Source organism: Rhinolophus sinicus, chromosome 18 (assembly GCF_057876585.1).
Source record: "Rhinolophus sinicus isolate RSI-liver-muscle chromosome 18, RSI-T2T, whole genome shotgun sequence".
NCBI lineage: Eukaryota > Metazoa > Chordata > Mammalia > Chiroptera > Rhinolophidae > Rhinolophus > Rhinolophus sinicus.
This window is the reverse complement of record NC_142518.1, coordinates 69,341,692-69,361,115: the sequence shown is the minus strand read 5'-3', so window position 1 is coordinate 69,361,115 and position 19,424 is coordinate 69,341,692. Positions and strand designations below refer to the sequence as shown.

The window sequence follows — 19,424 nt, the reverse complement described above, 5'->3', positions numbered from 1 at the left end:
GTAATTTAATGACAGAAGTGACATCCCATGACTTTTGCTGGATTCTGTCAGTTACAAGCAAGTCACAAGGCCCAGCCTACCAGCCTATATCCAAAGGAAGGGGATTACAGAAAGGCGTGAATCGCCACAATCCTTGGGGACCACATCAGGTGAATACTACAAATACGGAATAGACTAGTTGGTTTGAGTGTGGGGTAAATAAAGAAATGCATAGAAGATAAAACAGGAAATTAGACTGGGGCCCACCAGACCATGGGGGCTCTTTAGATGTCCTAAATTGTCTGGACTTTGTTCTGACCCTCACTATTAAAATGCATTTCATGGATCAGCAGCATTCAGATCTCCTGGACACCTGCTTCAAACTAAGAATCTCAGACTCCGACCCCAGACCTACTGAATCAGAGTCTGCATTTTAACAAGATCCTACGTATTACACATTAAAGTTTTTAAAGTGCTGCTCTGGATGTCAAGCAGGAGAAAACAGCTTTGGTGAAAAGACTGACCATGAAAGAAAGAAGAGGAAGAAGACCAAATCAAAGATGACTACAATTTTTGAGGATGCAAGATACGATTAGGTCTGATGGTGGCATTAGGAGATTTACAGAAGAATGTGGTTCATTCTCAGTATCAGTGGTTTCCACACTTACTCTGCAGTAGAACCACCAGAGCAGCTTTTAAAAAGAGGTGCCCAGCTCCTTGTAGAAATGCTGATTCCAGTGCTGGAGCATTGTGTAGTGCCAGAAAATAAAGTGCTCAAAATACAAAAGAATAGGGGTAGGTCAAGGGGACACCACAGCCAACTTCTAAGGGTCCCCAGTGTCCAAACCAGAAAAAGTTGAACAGAATAAATAACATAGTATTACATTATAACCAAGTATAAATATCCATGAATGCATACTGATATAAATGATTGAATAAATAAATGGAGAAAAGGGAATTCTTCCACAGAGAATTCCCAATAATAAATGTAGATGTTTCACTCTCTAGGAGGTGGAGCCTATTTCCCCTCTCCCCTTGATTGTGGGCTGGACTTGCTTCCAAGGAACAGAGTATGGAAAGGGAAAGACAATAGCTTTGCAAGGAAGAGCCTGGCGAGCGCCAGCATAGCCAGGTGGTCAGTTAGCGTGCCTAGTGTTAAGTCATGTTGATGGTGCGCACCCTTTAGGATGATGTGGTGAGAATGGCACCTCACCTTTGTGGAAATCCTCCCCGCATCCCCAAACCCCAGTCTAATCACGAAGAAAACATCAGAGAAACCCAAACTGAGGGATGGCATTCCACAAACTGACCAATTCTTCTCATATTTGTCAAGATTATGAAAAACAAGACAGAAACTGTCACAGACCAGAGAAGGCTAAGGAAACATGCTGATTAAATGCAATGAGCGATCCTGGATTGGATTCTGGAATAGAAAAAGAACATTAGTGGAAAAACAAGTGAAATGTGAATAAAGGCTGTAGTTTAGTTCACAGTAATGTGCCAATGCTAATATCTTAGTTTTCACAAATGTACCAAGTTATGTAAGATGTTAACTTTAGGGGACAGGGTAACAGGTATGCAGGAACTCTGTACTATACAAGTTTTCTCTAAGATAAATTACAAAATAAAATGTTGATCATAAAATAGATGCCCAGGCCTCATTGTTGAGATTCTAATTTAATTTGTCTCAGTTAGGGAGGGTGGTGGTGGTTAGGCACCATTATTTTCTAAAAGTTCCCCAGATGATTCTGATGCTCAGCCAGAGAATCCTTACTCTATACTAGTGGCTCTCACACTTAAACGTGTATCATTATCCTTTGAGGCGTTCGTTAAAACAGGTTGCTCTATCCTCCCACTCCCCGAGTTTCTGATTTGCTAGGTCTGGAGCGGAGCCTGAGAATTTGCACCTCTTACAAGTTCTCAGGGAACGCTGGTTTTGCGGGTGTGGAGTCCACACTTTAATCACTGCTCTATAACAAAATCCTAAGGTTTTGTTATAACCACTGTGAAAAATGGAAGCATGAGATAAAACCATGTGATATAGTGGAAAGAGCACGAGTTCACAGCTCAAGGGACCTGGATTCTAGTCCTGAATTTGTCATTATTCAGTCATAGGACCTGGACGAAGCACTTTACCTCTCTTGGCCTCAAACTTCTCTCGTCTGCAAAATAAAGACTGGTTTAATGACCATTAAAAATCTATATGTCTTCCAAATTTTGAGATTACCTAGATCTGTTATCTTGGACTTGATAAACAATTTCATGAAATCTAACCTAATATTTCTAAAACATTACTGGAAGATTTTTCTCTAGAATACATGTTATGATTGTGAAGTAATAAAGACCATTTTTAATAAGCTAATATATCCAAATTAATAACATCTCCATTATATGTCATCACCGTACACTTAATCCAATGTTGTTGTTATTGCCCAAAATATTTCTGTAACTTTTCTTTAATATACATTGAAGCCCGTTTAGTTTTTAAGGCCACAAAAGAAAATCAGTCTTAACGACTTTTAAAAGCACACCTCATTGACAAAATGTAGCAATTTCTAGCGTTCTCACCCACATTAACCACCAGCCAGCCTCCAAATGACCCTTGGTTATTTTCAAAAACCACAATTGCCTTAAAAGGGTGGAGTCCTCTTAGCCATTAGGAGGCAAAAAACAATTTGGGAGTTTTCAAAGATATTGAGCACTCCCCAGAAAAATACACCAGCACGCAAAACAATTTTGCCAAAAATTTTAATCCCTAGACTCCAATTTATAAACACCTGTTCTAGAGAGAGAAAGATTTACCACTACCAAGATAATCAAAACGTTCAGAGAAGACTCAGAAGGAATCACTTGAAGACAAGTAGCCTAAAGGAAACAAATGCACAATAGGAAAAGCACTGGACTAGGGGTGTGAATAAATAAACTAAAGATCAGAATTCTGATTCAGCTGTGTCACTAACCAGTGTGGGGCAAAGAAGTCACTTTCCTGCTAGTGTAAATTTCCTCATGAGCAAAATGGAAGTTACTGAGCTACATCAATGTGCTCATTGGACCAGCAGCATCTGCATCACCTAGGAAGTTATTAAAAATGCAAAATCTCAGGCCCCACCCCAGACCGACTGAATCAGAAACTCTGGGGGTGGGGCAGGCCATCTGTGTTTTAACAAGCCCTCCAGAGAATTCTGATACTCACTCAAGTTCAAGAACCAAGCTAAACAATCTCTAAAGTCTGTCCAAGCCCTCAAGCTCTGTAATTTATTTGGAAAGTATAAACTTCAGTAAATTAAAATATAAAACCAAAACCAACACTCTGTCATATCTGTTTAAAAAGATTTCCTAAAATTAGTTTCTAAGGGTTAAAAGATAAGAATATTTTTCTTTGTATTCCCCACAGTACCCTTGCAAAATTCCTTATAAATACAAGGTAGTCAAGTCTTTACCATGTGGGTCAATTTTGGCTAAAAAAGAAAACCGGACCCAGAGATAGGTGAGACAGGAAATACCTGGTTCAACTTATCTTCAACAGTTACTTCCCTCCCTACTGCCTGCTACCCAAATTATTCCATGGCTTAACAGAGCAGTAAGAAAACTACTGGAATTGGTTTTAATCTAAAAACAATAAAGATCTCACTTTCAATGAAAATGGGCTCAGGACACACCATCAGGGCTTACCAAGCAATAATAAAAATAATTATTCTACCTTATTACTAATACAATGCAGAACAATTCTGAAATTAATAAGACTAATGGCTATGGTTTTGATTCCAAGTAAGTAGGACGGATATGTGATAGGGAATTATTTTTATTTATGGAGGTATGATGATACCATAGTTATTTATAAAACAGTGTCCTTATTTTTTAAAATCTGATACTGAAATATTTAAAAATGAAATGTCACCTGGGGTTAGCTTTAGTATCATCAGGAGTTGAGGTAAGGTGAGTGGGTAAAAGAAACCAGATTGGCCATGAGACAAGAGCTGAAGCAGATATGGGTTTGTGGGGATTCATTTTACTGTCCTACTTAAAAATTTTCAGAAGACAAGGCTGAAATATATATAGTTATCTGCTATTTTTAAGAGAAAAAATAAGCATAAAATGGGATCCTGGCAACCAAATGAATAAACTGGAATGTTAAAAATGGTATTTCCCCCATTACAAAGGGAAATAACATTGTACCTAAATCCAGTATCTGTCAATCCATCACTAAGAAACATGGATAATGTAATATAAACATCCCATTTACATGAGATCCAAACTGATAGCAAAAGGGTGAAGGATTGTCAGACCCAAGTAACAGTGACTCTGTTAAGGCTCGCATGTGACCAGAATAAAGAAGCACTCTGAGGGATAATTCTGAAATTGACATTTCTACTTATTTATAAGCATGGTTTTTTTTAAATCGGAATCTTTAAAAATTTGGGGCGTCCAGATGGCTCAGTTGGTTAGAGTGCAGGCTCTCAACAACAAGGTTGCCAGTTCAATTCCCGCATGGGATGGTGGGCTGTGCCCCCTGCAACTAAAGATTGAAAACGGCGACTGGACTTGGAGCTGAGCTGTGCCCTCCACCATTAGACTGAAGGACAACGACTTGGAGGTGATGGGCCCTGGAGACACACAATGTTCCCCAACATGCCCCAATAAAAAAAAATTTATGCCCCAGCATTGTCAATTAAAATGTTTGCATCAGAGAAAGAATGAACTAAGAGAAAGCTGTATGGCAACACGCTTTGCACAATAAAAACTGAGAAACTGGCACCAAATTTCCATATTACCCGAACATTAAATCTTATTCATAGTCAAATAGTTAATATTTGAGAAAATTCTCCATTAAACCACCAAGTCCCCAACTTTGGTAGTAGTTTTAATGACGTACAAAATGAAATACAGCTTGCTGTCCCTCTCACACCAGTCGCCTACAACACTTAACTGTGGGCAGCAGTTTTGAGCCACTCATTACTGTTCATCGGTAAAATAATGAGGACAGTCACTACATAAAGCCTCAAATCTCTAGGATCAGCACTGTCCAACAGAACTTTCTGTGATGACGGAAATGTTCTGTATCCTGTGGTTTCCAATAGCCTCTCGCCATATGTGGCTGGCTATTGGCCACTTGAAGTCTGTCTTTCAAATTGGACCAAAGAACCAGAGAAAACTTTAAATTTTATTAATTGTAATTTATTTAAATAGCCACATGTGGCTAGTGGTTACCATAATGGACAGTAGAGCTCTAGAATACCTAAGAAAAACACACTCACACATTTCACTTAATATCTAATATTTATTAAAAATTGAAGATTGCAGAAAAGCATGAATAAGACTGGATTTATTACACACGCTCAATTAACTTACCTTCGACTAATAAATGAAAGTATTTAATATCACAAGAGGAATTTTGAGAATGAGGTTGATTCCAACCTCTGAAATTAAAAACAAAAGCGGGTCAGACATTTTCTGAAGGAGCAAGCAACCCAGACCTCCCTCTAGTGGCAAGAGATAAAGTTGCTGCTGAAAAGCTGAATGGCTTCTGCATCTATACGCAAAACTGCTCACAGACATTTCTTTTATATAATTATACCGTGTTTCCCCGAAAATAAGACCTAGCCAGACAGTCAACTCTAAGGCGTCTTTTGGAGCAACAATTAATATAAGACCCGGTATTCTATTATATTGTATTATATTATATTATATTATATTATATTATATTATATTATATTATATTATTATATTATAAACACCCAGTCTTATATAAGACCCGGTCTTACGTTAAAATAAGACCGGGTCTTATATTAATTTTTGCTCCAAAAGACGCCTTAGAGCTGATGGTCTGGCTAGGTCTTATTTTCGGGGAAACATGGTAACTTTAAAAGATTCTAGATCAATATATAAAGAAAATAGACCTTATTTTTTGTAAACAAAAGTTAGACCTAATTTTCACTTACTGTGAATACTAATCTCTCTAGAAATCTGATGTCTCCAGAAAAATATGATTTGCCAATGAAATTTAGGAAATTGGACAAAGCAAAAGTTTATGGAGACTTAACCAAACTGTGAGCAAAAGAAAAGCGTGCAATTCTTCTCTGCTGATGAATGTTCTGGGATGGAACATGAAAAGGAGTGGATTCAGAAGGAAAGTAGTAAGCAGCAATGGGGTTTGAAAAAAGTCATGGTACATCAAGAAACAACTAACGTATTACAAGAGTTCTTAATAACCAAAACAACTCTTCATTCTGATATTCAGTTTCAAAAGACAGCTTTGCCACATCGCCAGTTTTAATTACAACCATACATACTCATTTAGATTTATCTACTGAACTACTACTTTCAAGTACGAGAAGGAACTCAAAATAGAAACGACTTGTGTTACAGCTATTGTTTTTCCCTCACAGCTTCAGGAAAAACACCTTGTATATACACTGTACCAAGTACAGAATGTACAGAAGAGAGTTATATATATACAAAAGTGCATTAATATAATAATACATTTAGCAGAAATATAGGGGGAAAATCCTGGTTAACAATCTGATACATTACAGTATTTAAGACTACGTGAAGATTCTCCAAACGAGTCAACTTCCTACTTCCTTTGGTTATGATATTGATGCTATAAGAACTAACCTTTGAAATTTAAAAAAAAAGGGAAATTTTTAACCATCTGTGAAATGTTTTACATACACAGGTGTTTATCTTTAATAGCCTTTGACAAGTCTTATTAAACTCCCAACACAAAGATTTAGAATGGATAATACCTATATCTAAATTAGAGGATTTAAAGAGGAAATTAAATTCATCCTCTACAGGAACAGACATGGTTTACTCCATTCCTAAAAGCCTGAGCTGGATAATCTACCCCCCGAGTCAAGAGCAAGCAGCTCCACAAAACAAGCCATGGCTTCAGGCCACTGTTCTCAGAACAATTCAGAATAGATCAGTGTTAACTTGTCATTTAAAAGTATTAAGTCTACAGCTACCTTTACATAGTCAAAATGCATATGTATAATTAGAACAATTCTCCTCTTTTCCATTCCCACCCCTCACCACAAAAAAAGAACACGTATTTCCACAGGTTCCACTGACCACAAAGATATAACATAGAAACTTGACAATGAAGAAAAAGTAGTACATATTGAAATCTGAGAAGACCAAACCAGTTTTTCTGAGTTCAATAAGAATGTCAAATTAACCAGAGGGTAAGGGGGGAGGGGGGTGGTAGATGAGGGTGAAGGGGGTCAAATATATGGTGATGGAAGGAAAACTGACTCTGGATGGTGAACACACAATGTGACTTATAGATGATGTATCACAGAATTGTACACCTGAAATCTATGTAACTTTACTAACAATTGTCATCCCAATAAACTTTAATTAAAAAAAAGAATGTCAAATTAAAAATTAGTCTACTATAATGGGATCTAGGTTAAAACATTAATAACCTTACTTTAAAATATAATTGTGAAGGGGGCTGAAAACAATTTTAGGGTAGTAGATGGGAGGAGGAGGGTTATCACTGTGTGAGGGATATAAATGATAAATGTCTAGTACATTGTTTTGTTCACCTGAAACTAATAAAAAATAATTTTAATATTAGAAAAAATATGAAAATAAAACTTTAGTGAATCAACTAAGATCTTTAGCTATACCATGCAACTTCCTTACTCTTACTAGCCAGTTAATTAAAGGAATTTTCAGAGCTCCTTCTCAGCCTTTTGGAATAAGTAAATTACTTTCCAAAGAAATAAGAATTAAGCATTCTAAGGAGCTATGTTCCAGATACTGTGCTGACCGAGATGCCTAGGTCTAAATATCTCTCAGATGCTTCTTACCCACCCACTTAGTGTAATGATTGTAAAGACAAAATTTATCTTACTTTGTCAGACTTAAAACAAATCCAAAGTTATCACAGTACATGGATATACAAATACTTATTTTCTAACTAATAGTCCTTTTAAGGATTAAATTTACCTTTAAGTTTAGATATGTCGAATGTCAGTATGCTCGCCATCAATACTATTATTTGAATGCAACGGAATTTTCTTATCAACTACCTCGAACTATAAACTGACTTTAAGTCACCCCCTCCCAATTCTAAGCAAACATTTTTCTTGAAGATAATAGGAGTGCTGAAAGGTAATTTGTTAAAAAGGGAGAGAGAAGAGTGTTCTGGCTATTACACAAATGAGTGCAAAAAATCCTTAAAAGGTAACAAGAGAATCAACTTGCTATATATACTCTCTGTTCTTGAAGTACTTTTACCTTGAAAATTATCGTTCCAGATACTAAGAGTTATCTGGTATTTAAAAAGTATTCTGGGGTATGACCTTTTTCAGGGAGAAAAAATAAAAGTATACATTAAGCTATATTTTAGATAACTTTCAATGTTCTTCAATGACCTAGCTGGGCCAAAACAAAGTTATACAAGTGGAATTTAAGATCTTAAGGTTTTTATTTTCTTATGTACTCTATTACCATTGACGGATTCAATTTAATGGCTTTGCTAACTGATATCCAACGGCATGGGCATTTTATAAAACGAATTATAACATTTAGATTATTTAGGAGTTTGGAAAAAGCCTGATATTGACAAAAAGTACAGAGTTCACCTTTAAGGCACATGAGGCTATATAGAGTAAGCCACGAACAAAAATCTTTGCTAGAAAATCTGGAAACAAGATTTCTGTATTTGTTGTGTACTAATATTTTTGGTATAAATATGAAGATATTTGATAAATTTCACAATTTTTAGAACTCATCAGAATCTGGATACTTTTATACAGTAGTTTCTTGGAATTCTTCCTTTCCAAGTGGATTTACACTTTTAAAAATTAAATAAAATGAGATGTCCACCCAATCCATAAAGTCATTAAAGTCAGTTTCTGGGATTAATTCAAAAATATTTAGTTAACCCAAAGGACTGAGGAAATGGGCACAACTGCCACAGCCTAACAAAAAAATGAGACAAGTCTCATGACAAAAAAAGGTGTTATTTTACTCTAACTTCTTCTTTGGGACAGAATGAACTAGCCCTTTATACTCCACTGCATATCATACTACACTGTCTTACTTTAATCCCATTGCAAAACTGTAGAAAAAGATAAGCCATTTCGTTTCACTCAAGGTTCATACTTGAAAAAGTTGTGGTGGAGACTGACAGACTTCTATATCTTTTTTTCAGTTTCATTAAAATATAATTGACATACCACGTTTCCCCGAAAATTAAGACCTAACCAGAAAATAAGCCCTAGTATGATTTTTTCAGGATGAAATCCCCTAAACATAAGCCCTAACGCGTCTTTTGGAGCAAAAATTAATATAAGACCCGGTCTTATTTTCGGGGAAACATGGTACATACGAGACCTCTAATAAAATGTTTCTGGATAAATCTCACGGGATTTTATCATGCTCTCAGTCAGTAAGACTTATTTTTAAAGGGGGAGACTTATTTGCTCCAGTGTCAATTCTCTACAGATGAGAACTGATGACGGAGCAAGTTTAAGTCTCACATTTTTATTAATTGTTTAGTTAGGGCTTACATTAAAAAAAAAAAAAACAGAGTTGGGTTTGTTTTAAATTGAACTCAGAGATATACCAGATTGAATAAGTTACTACTTATTCTAAGAAAGAAATAATTCAAACTTGAATTGTCTACACGAGGCATTAAAACAGAACAAAAGTACAGCACATTAACAAAGACAAGAGAACTTTGTCTTTTTCTGCTGGGGGTGTTTTGTGTGTGTTGGGGGGGAATGGAGGAAGACTTTGTAATCTCCCTTCTGAATCATAAGCAAACCCAAGTTGTTTACTTTCTTTTAATCAGAGAGGTATTTCAATTTCCTTCAAATCAACTTTGGGGACTATCTCTAAAAAACAGTTCATCCAGATTTACACAAAATTTCATGGCACACTATATTATAAACTCTCAAACCTTTATATACTTTTAAAATTGGCTTTGTGGCGCTTCGGTAAACTTGTTTAATAGTGACCTAAGTTCCATCTAAGGTAATAAGACTACATGATCGTTGGGAGAGTAGAGAAATTGGTCTTATTACATCATGACCCTGTTTAGGATTTTCTCTTACAGGTCACTGTCAAGTAAATTCTTTCCAAGTATTTAACAAATAAATGCTGCTCTATGGTCTCCACAAGGGGCCTGTTTGCCTTAAAGAGTAGGTACAGAGAACAATCATTCTCTGGAATTTTGTTTTTGCTAAGAGCAGACAGAGAATGATGCTGCATTCGCTCTTCTCTCCATTTCCTCTTCCCATACTTGAAAGGGCACACACAATGAGGTTGACCCCTCCCACCTTCCTCAGAGTATTCTGGGGTCTATCCCCAAGCTCTCTTTGGGGCCTCTAAGCTGGTCAGGAGCACCAAAGAGGGGTAAGAGGAAAGTCAGAAGGACTACTCCAACTGATAAGCACACACACATATATACTTTTATTTTAGTAAAATTTTAAAGTATGAATTTAGTAGTCTTCAAACTGTTACAACCATACCACAGACCTCAGCAAAGCTGCAATATAGCAATTTTTATCCTCAGTTTGAATTCTTCAAACTTCAAGGAACCAAAATGAAATTCAATTTTCAAAACATACGAATGTGAGCAAAGGTTAAGCCTTTATATTTAGATGAAGAATTTTAAATTAAGAATTTAAGTCATTAATCTTTATCTTAACAAGTTACTTGATATGATTGAAAAGTTAAAGTAGAAATCCCCATCAAGCTGACTCTAGGTTTAAAAACTACTGATTCCAACTCCTACACTATCATGATTACCTGCCAAAGTATCCACAACAAAATGAAGATTATGAAAGTCAGAAAGCAGCTTGATTGTCAGTAGTATCAGTGTCTACCTTCTTTAACCCATGTGAATATTTAAAGACATGTGGTAGAAGAAAAGGACTCACACTACATCTAATAATGTTCATGATAAACTCTCCATGAAAACATTTTTTAAAAACTCCGACTTCACATTTAAAATTAGTTTTATTAACAGCCAACCACCTAAGAGTTTCTTTTTCCTATTATCTCATTATTCTGTGTATTTCTAGCGATTTATAGAGGTTAGCAGAACTGTAAGGGTTTTCTTTAGTTAATTTTGACCATTAACCTCTTTATGTGCCAGAAGCTGTTAAACCAGATATTTAAAAATTAGAGCTGTGCTGGGGGGAAAAAAGACCTACAAAAAGAACATAAGAGAGATATTTTCTGCCTTTGAATAGTTTCACAGCCTAAAACTTCAGAAAGCAGTGGAAAAGTAGAATTGGCTGTTTTGCTTAATTGCTTTCTCACTTGACTATTAATCAACATAGCATCAAGTCTAAAATTCAGCTGATAGTAACATGATTTCCTCAGTAGTCGTCACTTACAGGAGTCTGAATTTACATAAAGTGAAAAACAAACCTAACAGGAAAGCTATTAGGGCCTGTTTTTTTAGTTAATAATGAACATAAACAGAACTAAACCTAATGAAGGCACTATTATAAACAGCAATCCACACCAACCCCCACAACCTCCATAAAAGATTTCCACTAGGAATTGAGATTCATGCTATGGCCCTTTAGGAAAAGTAATCAAAGAAATTGTAACATCAGAGAAACTGAACTGTGATCTCTACACATGTACATATACTGACATAATAAACTACTTGTCAGCAGTACCTTGAAATCTTCTACACTGTAAAAGTACCGGTCTTTGAAAAAGCCTACTTAACCACCCTAAAGTTTAAATAGTTAAAACATTTATTAAATCAGTGGTTCTTAAAACTAGAGTACACTGGCAGAATGCTCCAGTACTTGGTAAAACACAACGCTGGTCCCCACCCCCGGGCTTCTGATTCACCTGGCCTGGGTGGGGCCCCACAGTATGCGTCATCACTAACAGGTCTTGGGTGATGTTCAAGCTGCTGGTCCGGGGACCACCTGCTGAGAACCACGGGCCTAAATTCTTAATGGTGGTCAGCACAACCCTAACCAAACGTTTGGTCAAGATGCATGTAAACAAATCAGTATAGAATACTTCAATGCTTAGAAAGAATGCTGACTGCTTCACCCTTATTACATCAAGACATCTACATCTGCTTCATGGTCTTCCTCCGTCACTTTCAAGGACAACACTTCTTCATTCAGGAAGAGCCCACTGAGCCGCTCCTTGCGAGCCTGCCTCTGCTCTTTCAGCTGCCTCTTGCGTAAGGCCTTCTGCTGCAACTTCCGCTGCTTGGATCGCTTCTGTCAAAGTACAAATTTCTAGATCAGTAAGATTTAGTTCTGGCATATCCACCTCAAAGTATCTTATGGATCAAATCTGTATCTTCAGCATTTTTAGAGATGTTCAAGTTCCTCTGTAGTGTGTTCCTGGTTCCAATAAATGAGCCACTGGCTTAGACTTGAAAATGATTCTTTAAGATTCTTATTTTTATGGTATTTGACCAGTGAATGTTCCGATAAGGAAGGACTGAAACTTGATTGTTTTGACTAGTTACAGCTAACTAATCATTTCAAAGACGTCTTTAAATCAAATTAAGGTACACTGCTGTCAGTGCAGCGTGAATACACAGTGAACAATACTGAACACAAACGGAGAGAACATTTCCAAAATCTCTAATGGGTATGCTTTCAAGGTGCCTTTCATCCAAAAGCACTAGCAATTTCACCGTGATCATGAAAGAATCATGTCTTTTTCATATTAAGCAAATACCTTCTTCAAAGCCCATTAGAAACCCAGTGGGGACTCTATTCCTCGTCACTGGTGAACTGATGCCAAAAAGGAATGACCACATATCCAGAGGAATCAATCCCTTGGCAACCAACAAAGCTGGCTCTGTTTCTGCTACTTCGGTAAAAGCCAGAGAAGGAATCTTTGTGTATCTTCTAGTCACCACTGGGTTTCCAAAGAGTTAGAGACACCTTTATCATCCTTAAGTTGGCTCCAGACTGTCACCACTGCAAGGAACTGAATTCCTCTGCTAAGCATCACGGAACCATACATATACTTATTTTACCTCCTATTTTTCATATGCCCAATAACATACACAATTTGTTCAACTGTGATAAGAGATAGAAATTAAAGAAAGCATTATTACATTTTATAAAGGGCTAAGAAGAAACTTTCAAGACTAAAACATTAAGAAAACATGAAAGACAGAATATTCTTAGGAGCTAATTAATAGACAGAAACTTAGTGAGATCCGCTCATTGTTTCCATCACTTTATCTTACTTAAAAGATACAAAAATCAGATAAAATTGAATGGCACGGTTGTGGGTCACAATAACATTTCAAAGCACTCAGCCTGAAGGGCTTTGTTCAACAGCAAAGTACCCTGCTTGTTCACTTCAAACCAAAACTGGTATCAGCCAGACAGCAGGAGCTTAACTCTAAAGAAATGTAGTACTGGTTTCTAATGTTAACCTTGAAAGGTAGAGTTTTGTACTGATTAGACGTCTTACTTTGGAATCCCGAATCCGCTCTGCCGCACTTGCAGAAAGGTTGCTGTCACTGTGTGCTCGACTCATGTTGGCACTGGAGTTTGAAGCAGAGTTTCCAACACTGGACCCACTGCTGCTTGCAGAACTGACCATGCTGGCACTGCTGCTGCTGGCACTGGCACCGCTCACACCACTGGTGCTGGCACAACTGAAGTTGCTTCTCTTCCAGGCCTCTCTTGCAGGCCGCTGGCGAGGACTATGCTCCTTGATATAGTTTCTGACCTTGGAACACGCAGACAAAAACTGGTTAGTGTTGTTCCTTGACATTCTACCCTCAAAATAGTGGAGGAAAGAAGAATACTGTACTTAATTTAAAAGACTGCCAAAAGAGCTACAGATGTACATAGGTATAACAGAAGGACAAAAGAAATCTCTTGACAATGTTCAAAATTCTAGAATACATACTACGGAGCTAGATTTTAAAAGCACACATAAAATATACTCAGTAAATGGAAGAAAATATACGGGCCTCCCAAACTTAGGATTATAGTGTAACACTCAGAAACAGAAACTGACAATAAAATAAATGAAATAAGACATTTTTTTAAAAGTCTCCACTTACGATGATTTAAGATGATTTAAGTATGTTGCTAATTATATCTAACATTAGGGCGTTTCATAAATCTTAACTAGGGGCCCACGGTACCTGTCTTCAAATCCAAGGCCTCAATTTACCATACTAATAAAAAATGGGCTGGCATATATAGAAAATTATAATATATCTGTTGAGAGAAATACTGAAATGAGAAAAACGTTTCGTAAATGATGATAAATGTAAAAAAATTCAAAAAGTAGAATGTAAGTATTCACTTAACTATGTACCAGAGAAAAAGAGAGCAGTCAAGACTGTATTTAGAAGTTATCAGAAATGTGTATTTCAGAATAGCAGAAAGAAAAACTAATTAATTACGTTTGACCGTAGCCAGGCTCAATTACTCCCTAAGACTATTCAAATCCTTCAGCTCAGATTTCATTCAAGTATACCTCTCAATAATCAGTATTTTGACTCTGTCAATCTGTCTTTTGTAAGCTGAAATAGAATAAATCTATACCTTAGGGTAACCACCCCTCGTGTGGTGAAATTAAGTTTCAAAGCCTACACAACTAAAAAGCAGATTATAGATCCACGTGATCCCAGAAAGGTACTGCCAGGTAATATGTACAGAAAAATCTCTTACAACCATATGTTTTCAACTATTACCATCATTTTTTCCAATATTACATTTCACAACAGTGATTTTGACCTTAATTATCTATGTATTTACATAAGATTATTCAAGTACGCACGTTATAAAACAATGGTGTTTTTAATGGCAGAACAATATACATTTTCTTTACATACCTGCTTCAGTTTTTCATCTGTGAGACAGTTAAGTTCAATAATAAACTCACTATCTGTAGGGGAGATTTGAGCAGAAGGATCAATTATTTTAATAATGTCAAGTTGCTCCCGAAGACCCATCTCAGTACTGACTTTACGACTCAGATACTCAATATATTCCACCTATGTGATGAAAAATTATAATAAACAAGATTAATGCCAAAACTTCTGATCATTTAGTGTTCATTTATAATGTGTTTAAATGTCAAAGCACTTACTATTATATTTGTTCCTTGCAAAACAGTTAATTAAAACTCAAATTCAGAATTATTAAACAACCCACATTTACCCAGTGACTGTAAACAGGCAATAAATTGAGTTTCACATATTCTCCACATATATGCTTTTAATTAAGAATGTCGCGATCTCTACCTGTTCATCATTTGTCATTGCACTCCAAGGAAGTTCATCTAAATTCCGGTGCTTGTTTTTCTTTTTAGGAAGCAAGCAAGGTGAACTTGGAATACTGGGTATAACATCAGAAAGCACGTCACTCCCACTGGCAATGTCACTGCCCGGTAACTTGATAACAATTACGAGAAAGGGGCATGGAAAGCAAAATTTTTAATGAATACATTTTAAATACCACAACATATGTTATACTGATTAAAAATTCCTTTAATAAAAGACCAATGACAAATACAGAATCAGAAGACATTAATTCTGATCCACTCCTACTTTAGACAAAGCAGCAATTTTCCAAAAGCTTAAAATCATAATCAACACTTGTTAAAACGCTATCTTAAGAGTCAATCGTCATTAAGCTTTTGAATTCATAATGTGAATGCAGGCTAGGGCTCACACAGCATAATGAATAAGGAGCACTGGTCTCCATCTCAAGAGACTTGAGGGATCTGCCATGACCTGGCTCTTTGCCAGACACTGCTAGACATACTGCCAATACAAAGACAAATAAATCATGGTCCTTGTCCTCAAGTCTGTACCTATAACCTCGAGACAATTAAAATCTTTTAAGTTATGACATTAATGTAAAGCAAAACACTTTAAAGACCAGAAGTATTATAAAAGAAAAATTAAGGAAAAAGTGTTCAGAGACAATGTGTAGACAAAGGAGAAATGCAAGCAAGCCTAACACACAGAAAATCAAATCAGTTTAAAGTGAGATGAACAGCAAAAATACATGCTATAATTTTATACTGCCTATTCAAAAAGCCAGTTAGAATGAATTTAATTTTTTAACAGCTTTACTGAGTTATAACTGATATACAAAGAACTGTACATATTTAATGTATACAATTTGATGAGCTTGGACATATGTATCATGTTTCCCCGAAAATAAGACCTAACTGGACAATCAGCTCTAATGCGTCTTTTGGAGCAAAAATTAATATAAGACCCAGTCTTATATTATATTACATTATTTTATATATTATACCCGGTATTATATTATATTTTATATATTATATTTTATATATTATATATTATATATTATGTATTATATATTATATATTATATAAGACCCAGTCTTCTATTATAGTAAAATAAGGCCGGGTCTTATATTAATTTTTGCTCCAAAAGATACATTAGAGCTGATTATCTGGCTAGGTCTTATTTTTGGGGAAACACGGTATATACCCGTGAAACCGTCACTATAAGCAAGATAATAAACATATCTATCACCTCCAAAACTCAGAATGGATTTAATTTTAAATAAATGTGTTTAAGTCATTCATCAAAAAAATAGTCTTTTCTTCTACAAGGAGCACATAATTTTCAAAGATAATGCTTTTGTTCTTACAAGGTACAAAACAGAACCATTTTGTTGTCGCTGTTTGGTTCTATAGACTTTGCGATTCTATCTGAATTCTGGTTGAATATTAAAGCTTTTGAAGTACTTTTGCCATGAAGAGTACTGTAATCACATGTATCTGGCCTCCTGTTGGACCCACAGCACCATAACATGGACTAGGGGATTCAAAGGAGTGTAAGTCCTGGTTTTTACCCAAGAACTTTATACTCTACTTGGGAAGACAATAACATAAACATACAATTATACAACACAGAAAATGACAAATGTTAGGTTTGAGATGACAGGTCATCAGTAGAAATATCTAACGGTGAGGTAAAGCTGCAGGATTAAAGCTCAGAAGAGCTACCAGGGAGCAGGCATTGGAGAGTCCATCGCATAGAAGAGAGGAATGAAGCCACAAGCATGGGGCTGATCACTAGACAAGATGACCATGACATTTAGAATGAAATTGTCTAAGTTAGCTACTACTCTTAAAAACCACATTTTCACTTTGACAGTCAAAATTTGTGTGACTTCTATGTAACTACACTGCTTGAATTGCTCACTCTTAGCCCTAATATTATCTAGTCAGTGTCAGTCATGAAAGGATGATTACTGAATGCACACATGAAGGCCATCTCTTTTTCAGCCTTTAATGTCAAAAAAGAAAATGTTTTGCTATTTTCCCTTTGAAAGACTTCAAATCACATTTCTACATTAAAGCTCTCCCTAAGATTCCTAAAAGAAAATAAGACACTCATCAGATGAAAGGCCTCCCCTACTTTAAGCTTCTTTGATAAATTAGGTAGAGAAAGGAACACTCAAAATATCTACACTCTCAACATTTAAGAAAAATTTTCATCTAAATCTTTAGCAATTATCTACTAGGTGTCAGACCATGGTAAGCATTTAAATGTGTCTTTAATTGTGTTTAAGTTTGTTTTGAGGAGGGAGTAAGGGGGGAAAGAATGGCAACTAATGATTCTTTGGCCATGTTTTTCAGGGAGAAGAAAGAAAATCCCAGACTTGAAATCCCAGCTCCACTACTCAACAGCCATGTGACCTTGTAGAGGTTAGTTTGCTTCTTTGAGCCTCAGGGTCTTCAGTGTAAGTTATGGTTAATGTCATCCATCTCAAAGGATTGTTGAAAGGTTTAAATGAGGTAACAAGCCTGGCACATTTTGCTTTTTCTATCTCTTGCCATGGTTTTGGACCCTTAAAAATGATAGCATAAATCCTCAGAGAATGCCACGTTACTAAAGTGGCTGGGTTAAGTTTCACAAGGTCGTCTCTCAGAATGACAGAAGGGAGAAAAGGAACGGCATTCAGGTAAGGAGAACAGTTCAATAAAACAGATGGAAAAACATAGGATGAGGGTAAGGAAACCAACATAATTAAAACAGAAAATCACGCCAGGGATTTGAAAGCTAAGAGAAGAACCAGAAACTGGTGGATGACATGTAGAAGTAAGCCGCTGACGTTCCTACCGTGTTTCCCCGAAAATAAGACCCTGCCAGACAATCAGCTCTAATGCGTCTTTTGGAGCAAAAATTAATATAAGACCTGGTCTAATATAATATAATATAATATAATATAATATAAAATATAATATAATATAATATAATATAATATAATATAATATAATATAATATAATATAAAATATAATATAATATAATATAAAATAAAGTAATGTAATATAATATAATATAATATAATATAATATAATATAATACAATACAATACAATACAATATATAATACCCAGTCTTATTTTACTATAATACAAGACCTGGTCTTATATTAATTTTTTTGATTTCTTCTCTAATCTTTTTTTTTAATTGGGGTGACAATTGTTAGTAAAATTACATAGATTTCAGGTGTACAATTCTGTATTACATCATCTATAAATCCCATTGTGTGTTTAATTTTTGCTCCAAAAGACGCATTAGAGCTGATTGTCCAGCTAGGTCTTATTTTCGGGGAAACAGGGTAAGTAGAAGTTAACTTAATGAAACTGGTCTTGAGGGAAGATGAGTTAAAAAGCAGTATGGGGACAAAATAAAGTAAGAAAAGACTGGAATTAGACAGGAAGCTGGTTTGATCTAGGTCTGGACAAAGATAAGCAAAAATGGAAAGAAAAATGGGAACAGAGAAAATTTCAAATGAAAAACAATTTACAAGGCTGTTTATAACTGAATGGACAAGAATAATAGACACATGATCAACGTGGGACCAGAAGAAAATTGGCAACATTTCAGTCATAAAACCCATCCAGGGTGATGCACTTAAAACACCTCAATTTTTACAGTAAGAGACCTGAAGCAATGCTACACAGATCTTCTAGGCTAACACCCTCATTTTACAATTAAGGAAAAGTTATGTCCAGGGACGGTCACTTAGCGACAAGATCCAAAGTAGGACACAAGTCCACTGCTTTCGACTACGCAAAGACATCCTACCTTGCAAGTTCTGGGTAAGAGAGAAGAATGCAATTTGGGATATGGAGAGTTTGTAGTGATTCAGAGAGAAGCAAGTACGAGTCCTTTGAAATGACAATAGCTATTTTTCACTACACTCTTAAGACATGTCAAAAAGCAGACTCTATTTTTTCCCACTATAACTGGAAGTTTCATTACTGATTAAGGACTCAGCAACAGATAACAGGTTAGCATTAAATAATAAGGTCATCTAAGTGGAAATGTCAAGTAATCAATTGGAGATATGGGATGAGAGCAGCAGATGTACATGACAGTTAATTATATGGGCTCTTGTATATTTATTAGACCAGCAATTTTCCATTTTGTAACTGATAACATATTTCAGGATCAAAATGCT

The 19,424-nt window shown here is 35.8% G+C and overlaps 1 protein-coding gene across 1 annotated transcript in view; it reads right to left on the bottom strand.

The window, feature by feature from the left end:
- Positions 1–5,237: 5,237 nt before the first annotated feature.
- FAM199X (family with sequence similarity 199, X-linked) overlaps positions 5,238–19,424 on the bottom strand; it is a 30,187-nt gene continuing 16,000 nt past the window's right edge. The window contains exons 4-7 of the mRNA XM_019718802.3: positions 15,212–15,361; positions 14,801–14,962; positions 13,420–13,680; positions 5,238–12,200 (exon numbers count right to left, since the gene is read on the bottom strand). Of these exons, the coding sequence (XP_019574361.1) occupies positions 12,030–12,200; positions 13,420–13,680; positions 14,801–14,962; positions 15,212–15,361 (744 nt within the window). The 3' untranslated portion in view covers positions 5,238–12,029. The remainder of the gene's footprint in view (positions 12,201–13,419; positions 13,681–14,800; positions 14,963–15,211; positions 15,362–19,424) is intronic.